This window comes from Acipenser ruthenus, chromosome 18 (genome assembly GCF_902713425.1).
Source record: "Acipenser ruthenus chromosome 18, fAciRut3.2 maternal haplotype, whole genome shotgun sequence".
In the NCBI taxonomy this organism is placed as follows: domain Eukaryota; kingdom Metazoa; phylum Chordata; class Actinopteri; order Acipenseriformes; family Acipenseridae; genus Acipenser; species Acipenser ruthenus.
In genome coordinates, this window is record NC_081206.1 from 22,632,360 (window position 1) to 22,651,127 (window position 18,768).

An 18,768-nucleotide genomic window follows, 5' to 3' on the forward strand; every position below is an offset into this window, starting at 1 on the left:
AGTGCACATTGCTGGGTGTATGCAACATAAGGTCAGAATGGATCTGCTGCTAGTGCAGAGAGAATGGGTCTTAAAACTATTCCAAGTTAGTCTGCTGGATGGCTGACTTCCCTTCCGAACTCAGAACAGTAGCCATGGATCAAACATTTATTTTAATGCTGCAGTTAGAAGACGAACAGCCTGGTTTGAATTTAGTAATTAAAAACAAATAAAAACTGTAGGCTACATTCAATGTTCTTTAAGTTTCTGCACTGTAATTACAATACAGCAGGAAAATAATAATGTTCATTTACTGTAAATGATGCAGTTGCATTTATTTCCAGTAGTTAAAGAATCTTTATGCTCAAAGCATGTGACTGACAGACAGAATGTTTGATTGGATTTATTTTTTAAATGAATGAGGTAATTAAATGGTTTATAAATATGTAACTAATTTCTAAATTACCATTTACAATTTCCATTAACACTTAATTTTGCCACATTTTTTCATCTCTGTGCAAGAATCACTTTCCTGTTGGCAAAAAGCAAAAACGCTTGTATTAATAACTATTATAAATGCAAGATAGACAACAGCTTTTCTTGAAGTATAACCAAACTTTTTTGTTTTAAAGAAAACCTGCTTTGATTGTCTGCTCATCAAAACTGTATTGTGTCACAGCACATGGGGGCAGTTACTTCCAGGACCCGTGACAGGTCTGCAGCAAAAGCAGAAACGCCTTCACAATACAGCAGTCCCTGAACTGCATCTTTTGGGGATGTGGCTGGATCCCTGGCTACAAGCCAACCCCACCTCCCTCTCCTCTTACTCTGTTACACACAATGGCTGCTTCTCCGCTGAATTTTCACGTTATTAGATCCTGGCCTTCAGTTTTTGTGCTCACACATTAGTCACTGGAGCATGCTGCAGGAGAGACACGCTGCGCAAGTTAAGACTGGAAATGTCCTTTTTTCATTAGCATTAGAAAGGAAGAAAAGAAGAAAAAAAAACACCAGTTCTGGGCCAACAGCAAGTTCTGTTGGAGGTTGTTGCTGTTGAAATTCCCCAAAACTGTCTATTCGAAATGTTTTAAAATCAACACTAATTTATATTTGGAATAGCCTAGTTCCTTCCGAACACCATTCCCCAAAAAGAAACAGTGGCTTCGCATAGAAGACATTTTAAAATAAAAACTTATGAAGCTTAACTTTTAAAGTTACAATAAACTTAAGATATGCACCACTAAACCTGAAGCACTACCACTGTAATTAAAGACCAAGAACTGTAAAAACTAAATAGGACACTTCTGATGTTTTACTATTTATTAGCATCCTCATCATCACCTACAATTACTGTATTGTCTCTTGTTGCTAGGAAAGTAGTGTGGGAGGGAGGGTCTGTATATCTGTACATATGTCTGTACGTGCGGTTGCAAAAAGGAAACCAAAGTCGATTGCAGAACTCAATTTTGTATGTGCTGAAGAATGGGCAAAACAATCTCTGGAAAGATGCCAGGGACGGTTTCAAAATACAAAAAAAAGACTGCAAGCTGTAAAGGAAGCAAACAGGTGGGCACACAAAATACTAATGTAAGGATGCCCGAATAAATACCTTTTGTCAAAGTATGAAATTTGTTTTTTTGCGCATTATTTTTCATTTTATGCATGTTATGTAATACGTTGTTTAGTATAAAGCCGAATCTCTTCTTTAATTTATGTATTTCACTAGAGCAATTAGAAATTATAGAAATCACTTTTTGTTGTTTGTCTTTGTTTTTTTTAAACTGCTCAAATACTTTTGTCTGCGACTGTATATAAAAGAACCACCAAATGAACTTGCTAAGGACCTTCTTTAGCACACAGGTCATAGTGATCTTCTTTCCTCTTACTGCTGAATCATGCACATGATTGTTTTAAAAAGGTCAAAACAGGTTTGGAACATTTTAAACCAGGTGTGTAAAAATCTGGTCTCCCAGGTCTGTTATATAGGTAAGACTTATGAAAGGGTTAACGATAATGGACAGTATAGATAAACATTGGGGGGTAGGGCAGTGCCTGGGAACGTGGCTACCACCTGCAACCCAGAGAGCTTATGCAGGGGATGAGGTGAATTGAGCAATGTGGATTAAAGCAATTCAACAGTAAAACGTCAGGCACAATTAAGTTAGAAATGAGCAACAAAAAAGGTACAACAGTAAACAATATTGCAGCCATATAGAAAAACAGTTAATGTTACATTTCTAAATCAAAACTTTGCACTGCAGGAGATCAAATGCTTTGTACACAGTCAGCAACGCTTCATCAGGGCACCTCTGGAAATGTAAAAATATCCAGAATAAGCGGTTGTTCCAATAAATGAGGCATTTGAGAGGACCTTAGTTACACTTATATTTATTTTTAATTCTAAATGAAATGAAAAAGAAAGAAATCACAAATGTTAAATGCATCATTTGAAATACGAGTCATTCTTGCACCCTTAACAGCCTGAGCCAGAGGCAAATCGACTCGTTTTCACTTCAGACATGACGACAACTCGCAAGTGACAAGCAAGGCAAAAAACAGTGGTTTACGCAAGTCATAGCGTAATCATTGCACTATGTGAACCGGACTCTGAAAAGCGATCTCCATTCATCATTTGAAAATACTATCCCATTGGGAAGAACCGTTTCCCAGAGTTCTGTCCCATTTAAGCATCCCGATTATCAGTGTCTCGATTAAGTGGTGCTGACTAATTCTAGCCCATTGTTTCCAAAAGCTGTTCACAGAGCCAAGACAATCAGTTCACTAGGGATGGACCATGTTTCAGGGTTGTCAAATCATCAAGCTTCATTAGGAAATAAATATTTAGAAAGAGACCATGAAATTCCAAAAGAGGTCCCCATCTCAGTGTTGTAGTTCACATCCTTATTTTAACTGTAGTACTACAAACCAGAATAAATAATCATGCCCTACTGTTTTCCGATACTTAATCTACGTCTACAAAGATTCCTTACATCTCGTAGCTAATAGGGACGGGAATTTTAAATGTTTAAACTCTAAAGAAGTGGTCAAACGTTTAATAATATGCTAGACGTATAATCAGTCCTGTGACAAATTTCACCAAAACACTTAGTAGTGGATTTTAAAATAAGTTTTGTTTTAGTAATATGCATTATACAAATCAAAAAGATCAAATGTTACTTGCATGCAAAATTTGATGTGTTATTTATACTAGTTACTCATTGCCCAACGGTTTCTGTTAGAGAAAAAAAGAAAAAAAAACACAGTGCGTGAATGCTGCCTGATGAACCTTCGAAGGTTTTAAACTGCCATCGAATTCCTGGCTAGCGAATGAACCTTCGAACACAGCCCAACTTTTTAGCAATTTAGTTTAAAGCTTGTGTGAATATGTGAATTTTAATACGTTAAGTTATTTAGTAACACTTGACCATATACAATGAACTGCACAAGGCGGCAAACATACCAATTAATATATTACTTTATTGTGTGGCATTTAAAAATAAGACTTGGAAATGTTTGGGAGGTTTATGTACACTAGTATGTAGAGGAGAGTGATGTTGGATTCCAATACTTGGAAATTGTAATGCTCAAGAGCTTGATCAAGTTCTTTTATTTATTTATTTTAATAACCATATAATTTTAGGCAAAGTTATACGGAAGAGGTTCCTGCTTTTTTTTTTTTTTTTAAATATATATTAACACGAGACAGAATAAATGTTCTAATTTAATTGTCAAATACATCAGATTTAGTGTTTCCCCTTTTCTTATTAGCTCTAAACAAGTTCCTGTGATGTTTTGTGTCTACAGGCTGCTGTAAACTGTCTCCACCCTTTAGACACTAAATGCCCCTCTTAGTGACTTCACACAAGAAACAAAAAATAAAAACGAATCAGGGAACGTCAGTCCCTCCCGTCCATTTATGTGCGTTTCACGATCGCAATCCTAGAAGCCCACTTCAGTATGATCGTGTGAACATGATCCCAGTCCTTAAAGGGTTAATATTACAAACTTGTGTAACTAGAGCTGCGGAAGGTGCAGCACATGAATATCAGCAAACCAATTCAGAATTTATGCAAGCACATTTTAGGGCCCTATGAAATCTGTTTTATTATTTTGAATTTTCAGATTTATTTTTTCCTGATTTCAGATTTTTTGGTTTTAAAAAAATCTAATTTGTTAGTTAGTTTTTTTACAACCACAAGTGTTTGATACATCGACAGCAATGATGAAGCTAGAAATGCATGAAAAAAATGACAAAAAAAACCCTTTCTAAACAGTTTTAAATCAAAGTGCTTTCAGAAAAAAGGGTACAAATTGGCACAATGTAATAGAAACAAACTAGGAACATTGTAATTAAAAAAAAAAAAAAAATCAAAATGCAGGCTTTTAGTAGTTTCATTTCAACAAGCTGAACTAACATTTCAAAATAGATTTAATGTTTTCATTAATAATTAATGACAAACAATAAAGAAGAAGCCTAAATATTTAGATTTTTTCTAATTTAATAAAAAGGAACTCCCTGAGAACTTTGGGAGAAAAAAAAGCAGCAACTAGACCCTACATTCTGCAGTAGCCATTACAGTACTACTGTATCTGCTCAGAATAATTTAGGTAGTCGTCCGTCCTCCCCAAAGCGATAACGGTGGCTAGCAAGTGAAGTGGCACGAGAGGCAGTGCTTTTTTACAGTTAAATGCACGGTCGTGTACGGTGGCCGAGAGGTGCAAAAATAGTTTTCATGCGTTCCCATGACGTGTGTTTCTTGAAGCCTCTTGTCATACAAACACAGTGCTATTTCATTGTACTTTTTAGAATGTTTGTTTAAACTGATTTGGTGGTAATGTCCTCGGGTGCCTAATTCTGTTTTTTTCTCGGAATCCCCACAATGCAGACTTCATACAGCCATACATTTTTTTTTTTTTTTTTTACGTGTGACTAAGTTTGGCATTGATTAAATGTGAATCCGAGTTATAGTGCACTTTAAATATACTGTTTATGTGTACGTAAAGGGTAGGGTCTGGCATTTAAATATCTACGTTTTCAATAAAATATCGGAATGAATATATGTATTCGGAAACAAAAATCAGATGTTCGTATTCTCAACAAATGACAAATATCTTGCACTTATTTACTGTCTCATCTGAATTTGTGCGACAGTTTCAAAAAAATGGCAAATTAAAAAGAGCTCAGTGCGATGAGATTAATATAGTTTAAAAAAAAAAAAAAAAAAAAAATCACAGGATCAACAGCAGCGCTTGAGTTTCTATTTAAAAGTTTTAGACAGCAAAAAGTATAATATTATAATATTTAAATTGAGCAAATATCCGAACATGAAAATCCTGTGTTCATCCCAGCACTAGTTTTCAAATAAAATACACTTTGTCTTGCTTGGGGGGAGTACTATCGTACATTTCTGTGAATGTCAAAACCTACAAACAAGGGTAACATCCCGACACAGCCCAGGGAATTTTGGCATTGCACAATACAGTAAATGCACATCATGCTTAACTAGCTCATTTAATTAAATTATCTTTTAAAATGCCAAGACTACAATTCCCCTCAATAGGGCAGCCATGACCTAGAAAAATCACTTAATACAACATTGTACCGAGTACAAAACCAATATCAACCAGAAACCAAGTCACACTGACCACAATATAGTGTTCACATTATAATTAATTAGATCACAGGTCAAAGTGAAGGAAACTAGGAATGCACCAACAATCTGATCAGAATCCGTGCCGATTACCAATAAAATAACAATCTGTAATCAGCGTTTTCCTGTCATCAATATCACAGATTCTCATTATAATTATTAATATCATCATCCCCGTCGCCGCCCTTCTCAATAAGGCAGCAATGCAAGAGCGCTGTGTGGAGCTCATTTAAAACAATAGATTCCAAATAATCTGTCACACCCGTAACATTATACTTAAACATGAGTGTCAGACCTACAGTTTTTATCTCTAATCCACATTGAAAATTACTGTTCTTTGTCCGTGGTCTCTCCTTCAATAAAACTAAATAAGCTGGTCCCCACCGTTCAAATCAACTCAGCACTCATCAGAACATACTGTTGTGGGTGTGCTGCTTTCAGTAAGAAAAGGGTGATATACGGTCTGTACACACGCTGTTAACTTTTCTGTTCCAAACTTTTACAGTACACAGTATTATGATAATGTATAACCGCATTATTTTATTTATTTTTTTCTGCCCAACTCAGTATTTCTGTACTTTGGCATGTTTGGGGCTTTCCAATTATATTTACAGTTAATCATCTGTGTTTTTGGACTTTTGTGTCAGGTACCAATACTCTGCATTAGGAGAAATACTACTGTAAATCTGTAATTCAAATATCACACTTCCTTTCAAAGAATGATTTAAAATCTGACTAATATTTTACTCTGACAAAGCTGAAAAAAGGCATAGCAATGGTAACTTTAAAAAAAAAAAAAAAAAGACAATCAGAATTAAAAAAAAAACCACCCTAAAGTTGCACAATATTGCCACAGTATGTATTTTCTGTTAAGGTCTATCCTCTACTCAAAACCACATGGTGCTGCAGTTTGTTACAAAAATTCTAACATACAAATAAACAAGTAAATAAATAAGTGCTTTGTTTAGTTGATGGTAAACAAATAGGAAATAAGCTAATACAGGTTAGTACTTAATACATATAGCACCACCATTACAACATATATTTTAATACTAAGGCCTTTGTTATTGGACAAGTCAACTGGTTACTAATGACTAGTACACATACAGTATGGTGTTTGTACTAACTAAACTAAAAAAAGTCTGAATACTGTAAACAGGTTTAAATAAAACTACTTTGAGAATAAGTAGGCTATCCCGCTGCAGTGGCTTGCCTGCTAATTGAAACTAATATTCTGCGTCAATCAGTTTCCTTCAAAACCATTATCAAAATACAGTATCAAGGAGTCCCCGAGTTGCTCATCCAGTTGAAGGATAAGTCACACAGCTTGGACGGTGCCAGTGAGAGTCCAGGCTGTGCAAAGAGGCCGAACTTTGCTGGGGTCCCCGAGGGGGGTGTCGCATTGGCTCAGACGCTTCTGGGGGGGGGGGGGGGGGGGGAATGGGAAACCGGCAGGGACATATTCTCCTCATTGCGCAACAGCAATCGCTACTGGCCAGACACCGAGCATATTCAGAGTGGATAAGAAGTAGGGCTGATCTCCGTCTTCCGGGACAGGTAGCCTGACCACTTCTGCTCTGGATTGCTTGGCGTAAAAGCGATTCTGGCTTTAGGCTTGCGAGATCGGAGGACGCTCTTATGCCCTCGGAATGTCCGTGCTATGTGGAGACTCGCTGTGGTGATGAGAAAAAACAGAATTGGAAATTTCAAACTGGGGAAAAATAAATCAATTGGTCACTCTAAAATAAATAAATAAATAAATCAGTAGCAGTTCACAAAAATATCTTCTTCAGTCACTATGCTAAGGCTGCAAGTTTCATCACTTGGTTGAGAAACATGCTTGCAGTAGAAAAATGCAACTGCAAAACAGCAGTGATGATGGGGATTGGCAGTAAGGTAGAAGTGGATGGAATGTTCCAGTGCAAGGCTGGGTGAGAAAGCAGAGTAGTACTGAGGCTTGTTTTGAACAGGATGTTGAATAAAAAGGCGTTCCTATGAAACTTACCTTTTCTTTCACTTCGTCAATTACGATTTGCAGTGTAGCATTACAGGAACTGTACCAATACCATAATGTACCTGAACCACAACACAGGTATATCAACTCCCCCATAAAAAATAAATGCAGTATAACATTTTTCCAACAGGCTTTTACACAAAAATCTACACAATGATTGGGAAGAAATTAGAGAATAGTTAAAGTGTTTTCTGTTTGTGACCGAAGCGAGTGTTTATTGCACATTATTATTTACCATTTCTTTGAGCACTGTCCTACTGTAGAATATTTACGTACTTAAAATAGTTCAAAATAAAATATTTTCAATGTAACCTTGTCTATTTGTATTATTCGGAGTAGTTTTCATGATCTACATTGTATTTTATGTTTGCAATGCTAAAGAGAAATGCAATATTAATACAATTTGTAAAAAGCAGACTAAGCTTTAAAATGCAGATTTTATGTATTCATAAAATGCAAGTTTTTAAAGTGCAGTGTGAAATCTGAATACCACCAATTTAGTAATAACACCCATCAATGCATAGAAATATTTTCAGATTCAGTAAACATGTCACATACCATTTGATTTACCAGTAATAAATGCACTCCCCTTAAATACATCAACACAATTCTCTACAGTACTGTACACTGCAGGAATTTGAGTTAAATTACGGTTCATATAACACCTAAATTAAGCTGGCAAGTAGTTTCAAAACTTCTTAGTTTAACACAAAACAACAGGTAAATTTTCACATTAGCAGGTGCAAGCAATTTTTTGTAAAATTAATGTACATTTCCCCTACCCTACATTGTTATCTTTTAAAAGCACCAGTACTTACCGGTATATTCAACACTCTTGCACCATTAGGAAATAAATCAATGGGTTTGAAATCAAGTAATTTTGCCATTGGAATTCATAAGGACTGCAATATTTTCTCCTTCACCGTTTGGGAACTTTTAATAGATAAAAATATATAATGTTTATAATTTAACAATTCAGACCCACTTGTTACTGCTTTTTGTGTTATTTATTACTTCTGGAGATGCAATAGGATAACTTAATGTATATATATATATATATATATATATATATATATATATATATATATATATATATATAAAGAATTGATTCTTAAAATGAATATTTTCTAAAAGGTGGGAAAGAAATATATAAATGCAAAAAAACAGTAGCCATATTTTTATTAGTGAGTTTTGTAAATATAAGTTCTGAGCTATTGCAACTTCGACTAATAGTTTTATCTACCTACTGTATTAATGATATTAATATTAGATTAATCCATGACTGAAATGATTTAAATAACTATTTCAAATAACTAACTTGCTACAGCACTATTGAAGATAAAAGCATACCAAAAAATATATATTAAAAAAGGAATGCATCACAAGGCAACATCTGCCAAACATGTACAGTAGATCAAATGGATAGGCATCACTTAAAGTATTTGAACAGTGTATCTTAATGAGCTGCCATCTGCTTCCTTGAGCTCCAGGATAAGTAACAAAAAAAAAAAAAAAACACCCACACACACACCTCAACGATACTGGACCCCATTCAATATTCAGAATGCTCTAACTTATAAAAAAGGTTTGATTGAATAAAAGCAGCATTATACAAACCCAAACAGTCAGAATGATGTCACTGTAAAGGATTTAGTGGTATATATTAAACAAATACTTTGTTTTCTCAGACACAACGCAAGTATATAGGCTAGTCAATTATCAATTAAAAATGTTACCAAGTTTATTATTTTTTAATCAGGAAACTACAGATAATACGATGTTCCCATCTTCTATAGTAATTTAATTAAATTAAAGTATCCCATATGTATATCAAAAGCAAACTATAGTGAAACATCAATCACACCACACATTAAAATTGATCTTAATTTAAACCACAAGCATTTGGCAAATTAAAAACTTGAGCTGCGATTACAGAAAAAGGGGACCGCAAATTTGGACTGCAGTGTAGTTTCAGCCTGCTTTGATGTAAAAAAGACTGCTTTGAGACTTGACTTAATTATCAAACTTGATGACGAACAAGTTCTGATTTAAAACTGAACAAAATTTCTGACAGAGAAGTTATAAAAGTAAGTGCATCAGAGCCAAATGTTCCCTGTATTTCCATTCTGCAGTGTGTCATCATGCTGCATTTGTTACTTTTAAAAGCATCATTTATCTGAGCTCCACTCATACCTCGTTTTCACAGTACAGCTCTGCCACAGTGGTACTGGGCAGGCTGTTTATTGTTTAGATCACAAGCATTTACTACTTTGTACGTTAACGGGTTCCATCATTACTATTATCAGATCATTCTTAAAATATTCTTGTATCGGTATACAGTAACATGCAAAATGAAACTGCATTTGTGGACTGTAAAAATAACAATTATTTTTTTCTTCTCTGTGTACTACTATAGTTCATTCTTTACAGTTGAACAGCTAAGCAGTCATAACCGAATGCCAACAAAATACTTTGGGAATCCTTCACAACAGTTATTTTATGTATGTTAAGTAGGCTTAATTGTATTTGTAATATCTGCTGAAGAGTTTCTCTTCAGTGCTTACTTTTTAATTATCACTACATGCAGAAATGGGCAAGTGACTTCTTAATACCAAGGTGATACTAAATATAAGGACCAATATTTTCTCCAACTTTTTTTTTTTTTTTTTAAACCTAAACAAGCATTATAGTTCTCAGCCTGCATTTCTCTGTAGGGAGTTCCTGTAAAATGTGAGCAGTAAAATATCCCACCCAGACATTCTGCATTGGTATTCAGGTGTAACATTGAACATGACTGTGGGTGACTAATGTAGTTCAGCAAAAACAGGACAGTTTTTAATTCAGTCATTTTCTTGGAGATTTTCTTTTCTTCATTTCATAAAAAGAACTAGACATTCTATAATATAAAAACAAATATGTAGTTAAGCTGGAGAAGATGGAATCGGTGTGTTTACAGCAATTGAGCAAGATGCAAAAAGATAATTATATATATATATATATATATATATATATAAATAAATAAATAACACAACCGTGAAATAAGGTGAATTGTCAAATTTGAATTAAAAGCATAAGTCATGTCAGCAGAAGTGGGATTTATTTCAGCAGAACTGGAAGCCATTTCAGCACTGTTTCAGTTCTCTAAACCCTAAACAAACTGCACTGAAAGGAAGTAGCAGTGGAAAATGTCTGAACCATAAATCTCACACCTGAAGGTCAACACCAGTTCGTTGAACATTCAAGTACACAAAAATCAAAATGTACATATCATAAAAATAAGCAATGATCAATGGATAATATGAACCAGCAGATTTGCCAAGTGAACAAAAGGACTGGCCTGGTTATGGTTGTTCCAGATTGTTGTAGGTACACAATTATAATGAATTTTCACTCACTCTGTGGATGCATGCAGTTTCAGACCATATCAAATAAAATTTTAAAAAAGTTGCTTTGTTTGCGTCCACAACAAATAGCAAATAAATGCTCCCATTCTAGTATCTGCAAAGCTTTGCATTTATTTTTCCAAACAAAGCCATGTTCATCACTTTTATTATATCACTTAGGCAACATGCAGTACTTTGTGCAGCTAGTTCATTGTGCAATACATAAAAAAAACACTTTTTTTATATATTTTTTTTATAATTATCTAAACAGAACAAAAAGCTGTGGGCCATTAAAGCGTTCATGAGGTCACTTTGCACACATCTGAATATTTTAACAAGATAGACATCAATCTTATTACTTTGCACATCACACAAGGGATTCCATTGCATTAAGGTTCTTTCTGTCAGGTTTTCCAATAAACCTAGTTAGCCTATACTGGAAGGAAAAAGAATATTGCATACATTTACGCACACACAAATTCTATAATGGAAACCCAAAAGTTGAGATCTAATTTGAAAATGCCTTTGCGTAAAAGTTAATCCAAAAATTTATACATCAAACATTACAATAATTACTTGAATTTATTAACAAAATGTTTCTCCTTTAACATTTAAATACATTTTACAGTCTGCACCAAAAATACTCACTGAGGAAGTGAGATTGGACACAGGAGGGAAGTGGCTTGTGTTTAAATGTAAATAACTTTAACCCAACCTTGCGAATAGTGAAGTGTTAAGTCTAAAAAGAATAAAGAATATTGCTGGATTATTAATTTGCTCTTGTTACTAAAATAATTGTATTACCATATTAAATCAAATGATGGACAACAATAATTGGTGAAAAAAAGTAGCAAGAGATTTTTATATATATATATATATATATATATATATATATAGGGTTCTCGCCAGCGCTGTTGAGCGTAATGAGTCGTTATGTTGTTACCTGGAAAAATTACGCTGTATTCAGGCTGTTACGTTGTGTTTTCAGTTTGCATAACAGCCAAAAAATTATAATAATCCTGTGAAACATTGCTGATTATTCCTTTGTGAGAAATTGGTTTGCTTAAAATAATCATTAAGTAGACTATATCATTTTAACTACAAATACAATACAACTCACATGCAGAAACTACTACAGTACTATGCAGTAGGCTACGACTGAAAAAAAACACGACAGCCAGGAACGTTAAAAAAAAAAAAATGTTTAGAAAACCTAAGATTTAAAGAAGAATAAAAACAGCACTAATTATATCCACATACTCGTAGGCCATTCTTAATATTTTGAAAGGTAAAAACAGTTTTCAGTCGGCCAGAAACAATAACACTATGGCAAAAATCGAGTTTGCCCTCCGTGGAATGGCGTCCATGCGTTGCTAGGGAGTACGTCATCCTATGACGCAGACTTCGCATCTACCTACTGACAACCACAGATATAGAATATTATATATGCCGACAACTACTTCCACAAAGCGTAAGCATGTGCATGACTTGTCCTGCTTCGCCTGCAGGGGGGACGAGGATCTCCAGACTCTGTTTCTTTTGCTGTGTCGCCGCCGCCCCGGCTCCTCCCACCACCACGCAATACAGTGCTCAGATCGTTTGCAGACATGTTTGGGGGTGGAGTTATCGACATGTAGAAAAATGATTGGAGCAAAAAGGTTTCCCCTCAAACGCATAAATGCAGGGGCTACCAAAAATTGGGTCCGGACTACCGAATTGTAATGTTGCAAAGCCCGCGGCACTACCGGCGGCTTCTAAATAAATACATTTTTTTTCTGAAGCAGTTACTTCAAAGATCTTTTATATAGAAAGTATTTGGTTACTTTGTACAGACAGACAGATAAGACAGCTCACTTTACTTCCCGTTTGGTACACGCCTACTCAGTTGAAGCGGTAGTTATAATAACCAGTGAATCCAATTGTGATTGGTTCATGCCTTAAGATTCATGACTTTTTTTTTTTTTTTTTTAAAATCACACATTAGTTGCTTGCAAGATCAGTGACATGACAGATAAACCAATCAGAGTGGGGAATTTGCTTTATACTTTACTAGAATGGCGCCAGCGGTATATAGTGATTGCAAGTATACAGTAGGCTACTATATTTTACCAGAGTTATGGCTGATTACACACACACATATATATTATATATATAAAACAAATTAATAAACAGGAGAGAACACCATACTCTCAGTGGCTATCACAGCGTTACCGAGGTGCAGGGACACTGCAGCTCGAGCACAGCAGAAAGTAAATAAAAGGTGCGTTATTTTATTTCCAACTGAACAATTAGCTAACGGTATTGTGAGGGAGCACCCTCATGTGGTAATAATGTCTTTATAAAGTGTGCAATGCATTTGCACTATTTTAAATGTACCCTGTATCCTCATACCCTGACGTTATTGTTTTTATTAAGGTCAGCAGAAAGCCGTGCTCATGTTTATATTCTGTGTACACATTTAGGCCACCAAGTGTATTTGTACGGTCCTACTGTATATTGATAGTATAATAATGCATTTGTTTTCAGGACGTAACACTTGCAGAGTTTAGTTACTGAATATGCAATGGATACTGTGAGTGTGAGTGCACAGGGTAAAGAACAAAAATAACAAATCATTTTTATATTTATGTGCTTTATAGATATTTTATGAATATTTAAATATAAAAGTAAACAGTACGAAATTGTTTAGCTAATGAAGACTGGTAAAAGGTGGGGCTAGGTTCTATAAATGGCACAGGTGAGGACAAATAAAAACAACACTACGACTACTACAAGTGCATAATAATTCCCACAGTCCATTTAGGACCCAGAACATGATTGTTTTAAATTGTTACACAGTGAATATGTTAAAACTAATGATGAGATATTGGTTGGATCAAAAACCCAGACTGAGTCCCCAGGACTGATAAAGTCTGGGAAAATAATGCAAATGATGCAGTCAAACATAATTCCCTACATTTTATATAAAGGAAACTATTATTAGCTTCTTATTGTTTGGTAAAAATATTAACAGAAACTAGGTTGTTAGCAAACGTTGGCAGTATCTGGTTATATATGGGGAAAAAAAACCCAACGTGTTTTATTAGTGGCCCTCAGAAGTGATCTCGGATTTCTTTTTTGAACCTCACAATTATATCTGTCTACATTCACCTCTTACAATTATATCTGTCTACATTCACCTCTTGGTAGCTCATCAGTCTACCACACATAATAGTGATTTGTCCACCCCTGAAATGGCTGACTCAAAATGGAAATAAATAGGCTTAACAATACAGGTACACAAATAAAGCAATAAATACTACAGATTAAATAGAACAGTAATAATCAACACCTCTCTGTATCTACCGAGAGTTGTTTGTGCAAGAAAAAAATTAAATATAAAAAAGGTTTACAGATCTCATTGCTGATTGGCCAGCAATTTATTTTAAGCAAACATAAATAGGCTGTAGACTAAGTTTGGTCATTTAATTGTTTTTTCACATTTAAAGGGGTGTATTTTTTTGCAGCAGCAAATCAAAAATCATACTGGTGTTAAGATTAGGATTAAAAATAATAGCCTTCAACGCAAAGTAGCTGAATGTTGATTTAAAATCAAAATGGCATCCACACCACCACTCATACATTCGGCTTTGTTATGAATCCATCCGTCTACATGACTAGATATGTATGTGTGGCACCTGTGATAATGTGTAACACACCGTTATATTCTGCTTACTTAATACTATTGATATATCCACAAAACTGATCTTGTCATTGCTTTGTGTTTTTAATTTATGATTAGAAAAATCACTAGTCCTCATATTGATAACATTTAAGATCAAGCTTTTATTCACAATCAATTTCCACCCCCAAGTACATTAAATCAAAAAGTAGATCTAATATATCTAAAAAGTATATTATAAAAGATAAATATATTGAAGGCTTTCACATACAGTAGGCCACAATTGGTATAAAAACTACACCACTATGCAACTGACTGTTTTACACCGAAACTAAAACACTTCATCTCACTATACATAGGAGACGTGAAACCATGCAAATATATTTAGATCTGAATCTGAAACTTAAGTGAAATTTAGACAATCTTGCAATACAATGAAATCACGTTTTGAGTGTCCTTATATATTTTACTCATCCATAACTAGACAGTTTCTATTTCCAAATGGAAATTAATGCTTTACTAGAATATACTGTGAAAAAATATCTCTTTGCAAGGAGTGTCTCCTGATCACATCCCCACACCCTGAGAAAGCCCTTGTTCTTTCTCAATGCAGGTCTAATCTTTGTGTGGTTGCCGATGCAGTGCCGAGACACTGTACTGTGAATGGGAAGCCAGGTACTTTATGAATGGAGGAGATCATGTGATGTCAGCACCTCCCTGAGCTGATATTTCTCACTGACTCTGTCAACAAGCACATGCAGAGATCAGCCCATTTATACACCCCAAATGTTCAATGCAAAATAGGCCAATAATGTAAAAGGTAAATCAACGTATGTTTACAAGTAGACTGACAGTGTTTTTTAGACAAAAACCCCTTAGTTTTTTTCGTGCTGTTGGTTTCTTTTTACATTTTTTATGAATGAAGACTGTGGTATGCAAATGAGGGTGATTGATAAAAAAAAAAGATGGCGTCTTTCTTTTAGCTCTTTGAGTCACTGACTGACATTGCAGCAGTCAACCTCTTTCAAATTAAGAATTACTTAAGGATAAAAAACAAATCGTGTTTCTCTGTATTGTAAAAAAAGTCCTTGGTCACAAAATAAATGAATAGAAAAGTATTACAAAATGAATTAAATTGTTATGAATGGTAATTTAAAAGGCTTTCTGCAAATAAAAACGCCGACTTGTATTACTCATTATGAAAACATAAATCCAATATAAAATCAATATAATTAAACACTAATAGCTGTTTAAGATATAGCCGTGTACATTTAACACAATGAAATAATTTTGAGTTGCCATGTTGTAAACGATGCGCTTAGTTCCATTGAGGTATGGTCCTTTTTGTAAAACAAATGACATAAATAATACGTATTTCGAGAAAATAATAATCTTAATGAAATACCAATTTGACACAGGACGCAGAAAATAAATTCACTGATAAAAATACTCGACAACGTGGCTTTTTTTGCAAAGCGTGGTGGGCAAATGTGTATAATAATAATAATAATAATAATAATAATAATAATAATAATAATAATAGCTTTTAAAATGATTGCATACACGTGTCCGATAAATATTAGTCACACACTTTCATTTGACATGTAACCCCTGGCTATTATAAATGACTCCCTAAGTGTCATACGAATGTACAGACGTGTGGCATTCTGTCAGTTTAGGTACACGTTCTTTTTTTGCCTTTTAATAATATACAAGCAGGCACACTTTTGCATAATGTAACATTATTGTTACACGTACACTTAATTATCTGAGGTCCAATTCTTTAAGACAAACCCCAAGACAATGTGTTGTAATGTTGTTAAAACAGCACATACTGTATATATGCAATAATATAATGCAAAACAAGCAAACTTACTCGTTGTTTGGATTTCCCGATTCTTCGCTCATCTTTTCTCACCGGGATCCAAATTCTAGCAGTAACACCGACGAGGGAGCCACGGCGGGGAAATTAACCGCAAATATCACCATTTTCTTTCAGGAAAAAAAAACCTGTTTATATAAAGTCTAAAAAATATGTAAGATCTTTAAAAATGCATCGCGGCTTTCTTTCTAAAAGTAGGAAATGGCATCTAAATTAAAAACGTGAAAAGCAGTCTGGAAGTCGTTATTTCTTTTCCTGCAGCACAATTTGACCACCACAACATCAACATCCTCACCATCACCATCACCCTCAGCAACAATCAACTAAACTCCAGCGCTTAATAAAACCACCAAACACACGACATCTGGCACATTAAACGTAGTAATTCTTAACGCAACCTCGGCTGACGGTATGGTGAAAAGTTACAGTATCGTCCTCCGAGGATAAATTTCCAATCTTCAGAGTTGAAAAAGTTTAATACAAAAAATGCAAAAACACCATTAAAATTCAATGAGAACTTGCAACACATCTGCCTCCCTCGAACTCCATTTTCAAGTCGACACACTACATAGGAAAACTGGGCGGAAGCGTTGACCTCAGCGCTCGGTCTGGATCCTTCCGCGCCAGTTTAGCAAAATGTAAGAATACACGCATTTATGAGTATCAGTACCTTTGCTTATAATAGTTTATAATATAATCCACTATGTGTAACGATATGGTAAGCATACTGGGTATTATGTGAAGTCATGTGTGTTTTCTCGAAGTTTTGTTTTTTTTTAAATAAAGTAGTCCGCACACTTCCCAAAAGAAGTTGCCTCTCACTCACAGGCGTGCAGTGATATGCAGAAAAGGGAAGAGCCTGAGTGTGATAGCACGCAAAAAAGCCTAGCTGGATGTGCAAGGTTGTGTGGCAGCATAGCAATGCATTGCATTACAATTTGCATAGCCTGGTTACAGTTTGGTATTAGAGAGCACACTGCACGTTTGAAGTAATAGCGTTGCTGCTGCTGCTGCTGCATCATCCTACTGAAGTAAGTTGTTAGTTAGGATAATATGTAGATACATTTTTAAATGAATACGTATTTTGTGGAGCAACATTTGCACGTTTACACTGGCTGGGTATACATAATTGTTGTGCAAAATAAATAAATACATAAATAAACCGGTGGATTATTGTAAGAAATGAGCCCGTTATAAATTAAGTGGTGTTCAGCGGTCCAAAATATGCTCAGAAACACCGGAAATAAAAGCCTTGCAGCACACGAAAAAATGTCGTGCAAGGTGTGTTGAAAAGCAAATTATTTCTTCTTCTTCTTCTTCTTCTTCTTCTTCTTCTTCTTCTTCTTCTTTTTTTTAATAAAAGTTACAATGTATGTCATTTTAACTACATTGTATTGACATCACCATTTAAAAAAGAATGTTACAATCGCTCCATATTTCCAAGTAAAACGTCCCCTCAATATTTTGCTATAAAAACTACACAGATACCCGAAAAATCAAGGGCAGTGAACCATGCAAAACCAATCAGCCTGTTGCAGTACAAACTAAAAGAGCAGCAAATCACATTTTCTCATGAACTGCATATACCTAAAATAGCAGTAAATGCAGAAATGATGATAACAGGAAAAAAAACGCAACATTAAATTGAAAAGCAAGAGGCATGTGCAAATTAGACTGTATGGGAGTCTTTCTATACTTTCACTTTAAAATAAAGCACATTTTATTATTAGATATTACTAATTGATATTAAACATTTTAACCTGGGAGTTTTGCTAGTGTATTTACTTACAACATCTTGAATAAAATCTGATCAACAATTGTAAACAGTTTATAAGTTTAAAACATAAGAAATAAATTATGGCATTTTCAAAGAGATGGTTTACAAGATTCCATAAATTCGACGCATGGCAATGAACACTAAAATGGCATTATTATTATTATTATTATTATTATTATTATTATTATTATTATTATTATTATTATTTATTTCTTAGCAGACGCCCTTATCCAGGGCGACTTACAATCGTAAGCAAATACATTTCAAGTATCACTGTACAAGTAATAATACAATTAAGAGCAAGATAAGATAAATACAATGACTTTGGTTCAAGCAAGTACAAGTGTGACAAAATACAATTCAATAATACAGCAGGTAACAGTGTCAGTGATAGTTACACCAGGATATGATTAAATACAAA

At 34.6% G+C, this 18,768-nt stretch overlaps 1 protein-coding gene across 2 annotated transcripts in view; it reads right to left on the reverse strand.

Moving 5' to 3' along the window:
* LOC131698664 (sprouty-related, EVH1 domain-containing protein 1-like) overlaps positions 1-17,137 on the reverse strand; it is a 40,124-nt gene extending 22,987 nt beyond the window's left edge. Inside the window, exons 1-2 of one of the 2 annotated variants that reach the window (XM_058991573.1) lie at positions 16,969-17,137; positions 16,565-16,680 (exon numbers count right to left, since the gene is read on the reverse strand). In XM_058991573.1, the coding sequence (XP_058847556.1) occupies positions 16,565-16,596 (32 nt within the window). In that variant the 5' untranslated portion in view covers positions 16,597-16,680; positions 16,969-17,137. Of the gene's footprint in view, positions 1-16,564 lie in introns of both variants that reach the window. The other variant, XM_058991572.1, reaches the window with a different exon arrangement.
* Positions 17,138-18,768: the final 1,631 nt, after the last annotated feature.